The 8,691-nt window shown below is 25.8% G+C and overlaps 1 protein-coding gene across 1 annotated transcript; it reads right to left on the reverse strand.

The window, feature by feature from the left end:
* Positions 1-552, reverse strand: LOC130743763 (uncharacterized). Its single transcript, XM_057595992.1, has one exon. It carries the CDS (start codon positions 550-552, stop codon positions 1-3), a length of 552 nt encoding a protein of 183 aa, XP_057451975.1.
* Between the last annotated feature and the right edge of the window lie 8,139 nt (positions 553-8,691).

Here is an 8,691-nt window from a genome sequence, read left to right on the forward strand (position 1 = left end):
TCAATCACCTAGCAATAAATTTGTTAGGATAAGAGTAACCTCAGCAACTTTCTCAATAACATCAAGATATTTTGGAAGTATCGAGGTATCAGGAAAAGGAGATAGGTTTGGATCCGGTCCGTCGTCTCCTAAAATGCAATCATCCATAAAGTTGGGGATAGCACCTGCACCAAGATTCACACCATTATAGTCTCCTTTGTTTAAACTTTGTTGAGTGGATTCCATGGTATCGAGAGCACCCCCATCGATCTCAAAATAATACAAGCAAGTTTTATAGTGATCATTTGTCTTTGGATCGTGAGCACTTTTTGCAATGAGCGATTTGATCAGAGTCACTGTGTTGGTCAAGTTGGCACAAGTTACATCAATTGTGTATTGGGTAAGGCTAACAAGGTCTTTCCCACCTCGGTTTGAGTTTAGAAGGGCAGTACAAAATGAAGGGTTTGTGGATAGCTTGCAAATCTTACCGACTTCCACAACTTTTGCGGCATGGGAAGATAGAACAAACACTAGCAGTAGCAGCAAGAGAATTGAGAAATACTTAGACGACATTGCAAATTTTGTCTACTTTGATCGCTTGGTTTAGCATGAGTGATTTTATAGTAGTGAAAACTAGGGTTATATTTAATTTGAGATATTTTATCAATTTAACTTTATTGTGCCGGCTCAAACTTTCCAAGTTGGCAGAGGAAGAATAAGGATAACAAATGATTGGGTTCCAGATTTGACGCAGTTGGAGACTTAGAAAAGGAAAAAAGCAATAACGAATTAAATTGATTGCTAATCATGATCCATCCTTGCAATTAAGGAAACAAATTAAGGGGTAAATCAGGTAATGATTCATATTAAAAAAGAAAAGGAAAAAAATCTGTCCGAGCCTCCTGCAAAATTCAGAAAAGAGACTAGAAAGGTTTTTCAATTGCAAATATAATTCTATTTTAGTAGAAGATAAATAATAGGTACTATCATTTAATTATTGTAATTTCAAATAATAACTCATAACAATTAAGGTCATAAGAGATTTCAAAAAAAAAGAAGGTCATATACACCTTTATTTTCTTAGAAACTCATAATATTTAATTAATTTTAATTTGAGAAATAATTATCATTACAAAACGAAATTGAAACGAAATTCATAAATCCATTTGAATGGTGATTAATTAATAATTACCTTATGTAACAAATTAACAATGGTTTGTGATATTCATTTCGAGCTATATAATATAGCATAGCTCTTTTAATTTATTCACCATAAAATTTGCTCATAATTTACAATCACCGAAAAATGATTAATTTTGTGAATAATTTTATATTTGACATGAATCTATATAATATATTAAAAGAAGGTTTTTTTCTAGAAGGTTTTGCCACGTGGCACCCCCACATCGTTTTGAAATATTAATTTTAAGAAATTAAAAAAAAAGAAATTATTAAAAATAATTTTTTGGAAATATAATAAAATCACATATTCAATAAATAAACATATTTTGAGCAATGATCTCATTATACTAAAAGAAAATTTCTTTATATAGATAATAGATGAACATGATTTTGTATCAAAATAAACTCTTCATCTCTTTAATTATAGTAATTTAAGATAAAATCTTTTAAATTGATCATGAGTTTTTAATCATGATTTTGTATCAAAATAAATTTTTCATCTCTTTAATTATAGTAATTTAAGATAAAATCTTTTAAATTGATCATGTGTTTTTAATCATGATTTTGTATCAAAGTAAACATCTCATCTCTTTAATTATAGTAATTTAAGATAAAATCTTTTAAATTGACCATGAGTTTTTAATTTTATTTTATTATGATGCTATAAATTGTGTACACATAATTTAGGACAATGTTTTTATAGATTGACCATGATATCAATTTTTTTTGTCACGTGGCACCCCCATTTCATCCAAATTCCTTCCAAAACAAAAAAACCAAGAGCACATTAATTCTTAAACATAATTAAATCAGACAGAAAATTATAATTTAATGAATTGATCACACGTTTTTTTACTTATATTTTAACAAAATAATATAAATTTGTTTTAATTTTTCTAAAATACATTTTATTTTTTTTTCTTTATTGTGTGATTAATATTATATATTGATTTTCAAGTGCGTATAAAGAGCAAATGAATATTTGTATATCAAATAAATATTTTTTCAATTTTCCGGATCACGATTTTTTTTTTGAAATTCTCGAAATATTTATTAAAAAAATCATAATTATTTAGTTTGAAAATGAAATATTAGATATTTTATTTACAACATTATTACATTTGATTTCTTTTTCTTTATTGTGTGATTAATATTATATTGGTTTTCAAGTGTGTATAATGAGCAAATTAATATTTGTATATCAAATAAATATATTTTTTCAATTTTCAGGATCACTATTTTTTTAATTTTGAAATTTTCAAAAATTTTATTAAAATAATCATAATTATTTAGATTAAAAATGAAATATTAGATTTTTTTTACAGCATTATGTTTTTAGAGCACCAACCACAACCCTCGCTCCAACATCCGATGTACCTCCCTATGACCTACATCCGTCGAATCATAAAGAATCCCTTCACCGCTAGGTTTAAGTAAGTGCGCTTGCCTTTAGGTTCCCTTCTTATCTAACTGTTGCCATCAGAGTTCCAAGTCCTCACATTTTGAAATTAATTTTCATTGAAATTGGTGTTCCCCCGTTCTGAATCTTTTCATTCTCTTGCTTTTGTAAAATAGTCAAATCTATCTGATTTCTCTGTACTTTGTGTTTTGAGTTGGTTCAGGTTTGGACTTACTTCGTGGGGCAGGACTACCATGTGTTTCAAGAATCTGCCACTACAATGCTGATATTTTCTCTCTTCATTGTTATGTTATTTCGTTCATGAGTGATATATAAATTGGTGTTTTCTTCGTTTTTTTATGGTTGGCCTGAATTGTTTTTATTGTTTAGGAATCCTTATGGGTGAATAAACATGTATCGATTCAGAGGCTTCATATTAAAGGTGACCAGAGGTACAATGAGAACTTTATGTTATAGTTTTGCCAATTTTATTTGTAACTCTATGAGTACTTCAACATATGTAGTTGAATCTTTCTAATTTCATATGAGATCAACAGATGAAGGGAAAACTACTTTCTACACATGCACCCACTGTGGCCATCAATTTCGAGAGAATTAAGTAAATGAATTTCTTGGACTCTTATATTCTTTTTGTTTCTCTTCCTAGCTATTTTTCAACAAAGTTGACTCACTCAATATGATTAGTAGAACTTTTGTGCACCATTGTTGAGCAAATATCAGAAATTTTTTATGCTTACTTTGCTACTTCTTTAACACATTCTGTGGCAATTTTGATTATGTTTGATCTAACAAGTCAATGCACATTAATCAGGCGCCATCTTTATCATGTTAAATTTAAACTAATTCAGGATATGTAGTATATGTAGCATTTTTAGGAGCTAATTGATAATCACAAAAGTTCATACTATTTTTCGGTTTTGGTTAAGTTTGAAAGAATGGTCAAATTCATTTATTTTTTTTTTGTTGATGTCATTTATAAAGTCTATTCAGTCTTATATAGGTATAATCTATATTGCTCTATAAACAATACAAAGCAAAATGATCACGTACACTATTACACTTTTCCCTAATTTTTGAGGTCCAAAAATGTCCAAGCAGATGGTCTATATGTAGAAGCAATTGAGCTAGATAGTCAAAATGTAGTTTACTTGGTTAATAGTGTCTTTGCTCATATTCAACATAAGGAATATGTCGTGGTAGTTCAATATGAAGTTGATCCTAAATAGTCAGAGGTACTCTGATTCCTTGAATAAATTATGGAGTAGAGTTGTTAAAATAATGTTTTTGGCTGAAGGTTGTTTGTAGAAGGGAAAGAAAGGGCTTGACATTTTCACAAATCACAAGGATTAAATTAAAACACTACTAAATCTGCATTTAATTTTTTTTCTTAACTTTGAAATACATATTTTTTTATAAATATTAAAACTAATTTTATAAAAAAGTGCTGTGAATATTTTATTTATATTTGTTTCAACATTTTAAAACTCATCTTAAAACCAAATATTGAACAAAAACCCATCATATATAAAAAAGTGCACGTTATTGTATTTTAAAATTAAGTTGTAATAACAATGACCAAATTTTTATGATTCTTTGAACCTATAACCTTATTTATTAGATTAAAAATATTGACTAAATCTAAAATCAGATTATCGATTTCAAATAAAAAATGTGAATATCACCTTTTATGCTATTTATTTTTTATTTTTCAGGTGATTGAAAGGTTGCTTACTTCTTCGGCAGGCAATTTGTGAATCACCAAAATTATTGCATGTGAAGCATGGTGGATTCATCTCCTCCATTATGTGTATGTGAGATTGTCTCGATATTTCTTATTATTGTACTGTTTTTTTTCATATGCTAAATGAGTGAACAAGTCAACATAAATCCATATAATTTTACTACTATTTCTCATTTAGAGGTTAATATTGTTATGAGTATCATTTTTATTCAATGTGGGTGTTTCTAACGTGTTGCTCCATTTTTTCTTTCTCTTTCTATTTAGTACACAACATATTTACATCCATGGAGTCCAATATGAAAACAACTATCCTTAAGTTTTGGCTACTTTATGGGGTGTATTGTGTTTTGTTATCATGTACTTTCAATCATTCAATAAATTATCTTTTTGTTGTAAAAAAAATGAAAACAACTAGACTTACAAAATTTTGTGCCTATTTTTACGAGGAGGGATGACTCAATAACTTGTGGTAAGAGAACCCCAAACCAAAATTATTTTGCAGACTAATTTACAAATTTAATTTGTTATGCCTTTTATATTTTACTTTTGGTTCACTCTTTTATTCATGTTTCACTAACCAAGCATTCTAAAATTCATATTTCTTATTTTTTACTGGTTTTCTTTTTTCAGATAGACAAAAGTCAACATAATTCCATAGCATTTTACTAATGTTATATTTCTCATTCAGAGCTTGGTACTATTATGAGTACTCTTTTGTTCAATGTAAATCTTTCTAACGTTTTTTTCCTTTTTTTAGTATTAATATTTTTAATTAATTAGAAATTTTAGAAATAAATTTCACGCAAAAATAAAATTTAATGAAAGCTTTAAATATTAATTAATTAATTTATTTTTAATTGAATTTATTTTAAAATAAAATTAAAAACTTTACTAATATAAATTATTTATTTTGGGAGTTATAAAAAATGTATATTTTATAATCCCTAAAAGTGATTGGATTGAATCTTCTGTTTTTGTAATAAGTTATCTATATATATTAGAAAAGAACAACTTCTAGCATGACGTGTCGCTCTCACAGGCCAAGTTAGTGACGTGTCGTTCCGAGATTAATTCTCACTTAATTATTTACACGTCAGCTTTTCCACCTATTAATTCTCATTTAATAATTTACACGTCAGCTTTTCCACCTATTAATTCTCATTTAATAATTAATTCAGGATTTTATGAGTTTTTATTGTGATTTGCTAGATTTTGATAGTTTTTATCTATATTTATTTAGTACCTTTTTAAATTTTAGATTTGATTAGGATTTAGGTTGTTTATTTCATGATTTTATCTTAATTTATTTTTAGAGTATTCATTAATTTTAATGGTATTTTTATTGAATTTTCGGATTTTTAATTAATTCAAGCTTTCATGAGTTTTTATTGTGATTTGCTAGATTTTTGTAGTTTTTATCTATCTTTATTTAGTACCTTTTAAAATTTTAGATTTGATTTATAAGATCTGTCCTAATTATCTAAGATTTACCTAGATTACTCCTTACTAAATTTATTTCATCATGATTTAAATAGATTATTAATATCTGAACTTTTTTTTTCATAAAATTTTAAAAGATTTGCCCTAATTATCTAAGATTTACCTAGATTAAATAAAAAACTAAAAATTCAATAAAAATACCTTAAAAATTAATTAATAAAAACTACCAAATCACAATAAAAACTCATAAAATCCTTAATTAAATAAAAATAACATAAAATTTAGTACCTTTTTAAATTTTAGATTTGATTAGGATTTAGGTTGTTTATTTCATGATTTTATCTTAATTTATTTTTAGAGTATTAATTAATTTTTATGGTATTTTTATTGAATTTTCGGATTTTTAATTAATTCAAGCTTTCATGAGTTTTTATTGTGATTTGCTAGATTTTTGTAGTTTTTATCTATCTTTATTTAGTACCTTTTAAAATTTTAGATTTGATTTATAAGATCTGTCCTAATTATCTAAGATTTACCTAGATTACTCCTTACTAAATTTATTTCATCATGATTTAAATAGATTATTAATATCTGAACTTTTTTTTCATAAAATTTTAAAAGATTTGCCCTAATTATCTAAGATTTACCTAGATTAAATAAAAAACTAAAAATTCAATAAAACTACCCTAAAAATTAATTAATAAAAACTACCAAATCACAATTAAAACTCATAAAATCCTTAATTAAATAAAAATAACATAAAACTAAATTTAATTAATACTCTAAAAATAAACTTTTTCTTCACCTAAAATTTATTTCCATAACAAATCTTGAAACCGGTTTTTTAAAGCTAATTTTAAATCTGATAAACTTTTTCATAAAATATTAAAATCTTAAAAGATTTGCCTTAATTATCTAAGATTTACCTAAATTTCTCCTTACTAATACTGCATCAGCCACCTCCTCCACTACATGTCTCTACTGTGAATCGGTTGGCATGAAGGAAAAATGAGGAAGATCATAAACTAAAATGTAAATAAAAATGTAACAAATAACTCAAATAGGAAACACATTTAGCCTATGTGGTATCTATATATATTAGAAAAGAACAACTTCTAGCATGACGTGTCGCTCTCACAGGCCAAGTTAGTGACGTGTCGTTCCGAGATTAATTCTCACTTAATTATTTACACGTCAGCTTTTCCACCTATTAATTCTCATTTAATAATTTACACGTCAGCTTTTCCACCTATTAATTCTCATTTAATAATTAATTCAGCCGAGATTAATTCTCACTTAATTATTTACACGTCAGCTTTTCCACCTATTAATTCTCATTTAATAATTTACACGTCAGCTTTTCCACCTATTAATTCTCATTTAATAATTAATTCAGGATTTTATGAGTTTTTATTGTGATTTGCTAGATTTTGATAGTTTTTATCTATATTTATTTAGTACCTTTTTAAATTTTAGATTTGATTAGGATTTAGGTTGTTTATTTCATGATTTTATCTTAATTTATTTTTAGAGTATTAATTAATTTTTATGGTATTTTTATTGAATTTTCGGATTTTTAATTAATTCAAGCTTTCATGAGTTTTTATTGTGATTTGCTAGATTTTTGTAGTTTTTATCTATCTTTATTTAGTACCTTTTAAAATTTTAGATTTGATTTATAAGATCTGTCCTAATTATCTAAGATTTACCTAGATTACTCCTTACTAAATTTATTTCATCATGATTTAAATAGATTATTAATATCTGAACTTTTTTTTTCATAAAATTTTAAAAGATTTGCCCTAATTATCTAAGATTTACCTAGATTAAATAAAAAACTAAAAATTCAATAAAAATACCTTAAAAATTAATTAATAAAAACTACCAAATCACAATAAAAACTCATAAAATCCTTAATTAAATAAAAATAACATAAAATTTAATTTAATTAATACTCTAAAAATAAACTTTTTCTTCACCTAAAATTTATTTCCATAACAAATCTTGAAACCGGTTTTTTAAAGCTAATTTTAAATCTGATAAACTTTTTCATAAAATATTAAAATCTTAAAAGATTTGTCTTAATTATCTAAGATTTACCTAAATTTCTCCTTACTAATACTGCATCAGCCACCTCCTCCACTACATGTCTCTACTGTGAATCGGTTGGCATGAAGGAAAAATGAGGAAGATCATAAACTAAAATGTAAATAAAAATGTAACAAATAACTCAAATAGGAAACACATTTAGCCTATGTGGTATCTATCTATATATATTAGAAAAGAACAACTTCTAGCATGACGTGTCGCTCTCACAGGCCAAGTTAGTGACGTGTCGTTCCGAGATTAATTCTCACTTAATTATTTACACGTCAGCTTTTCCACCTATTAATTCTCATTTAATAATTTACACGTCAGCTTTTCCACCTATTAATTCTCATTTAATAATTAATTCAGCCGAGATTAATTCTCACTTAATTATTTACACGTCAGCTTTTCCACCTATTAATTCTCATTTAATAATTTACACGTCAGCTTTTCCACCTATTAATTCTCATTTAATAATTAATTCAGGATTTTATGAGTTTTTATTGTGATTTGCTAGATTTTGATAGTTTTTATCTATATTTATTTAGTACCTTTTTAAATTTTAGATTTGATTAGGATTTAGGTTGTTTATTTCATGATTTTATCTTAATTTATTTTTAGAGTATTAATTAATTTTTATGGTATTTTTATTGAATTTTCGGATTTTTAATTAATTCAAGCTTTCATGAGTTTTTATTGTGATTTGCTAGATTTTTGTAGTTTTTATCTATCTTTATTTAGTAATTTACACGTCAGCTTTTCCACCTATTAATTCTCATTTAATAATTAATTCAGCCGAGATTAATTCTCACTTAATTATTTACACGTCAGCTTTTCCACC

Source organism: Lotus japonicus, chromosome 3 (genome assembly GCF_012489685.1).
Source record: "Lotus japonicus ecotype B-129 chromosome 3, LjGifu_v1.2".
Taxonomy (NCBI): Eukaryota; Viridiplantae; Streptophyta; class Magnoliopsida; order Fabales; family Fabaceae; genus Lotus; species Lotus japonicus.

Bases quoted from the DNA above. Each gene is read 5' to 3' on its own strand.
- LOC130743763 (XM_057595992.1), bottom strand. From the start codon at position 552: ATGTCGTCTAAGTATTTCTCAATTCTCTTGCTGCTACTGCTAGTGTTT.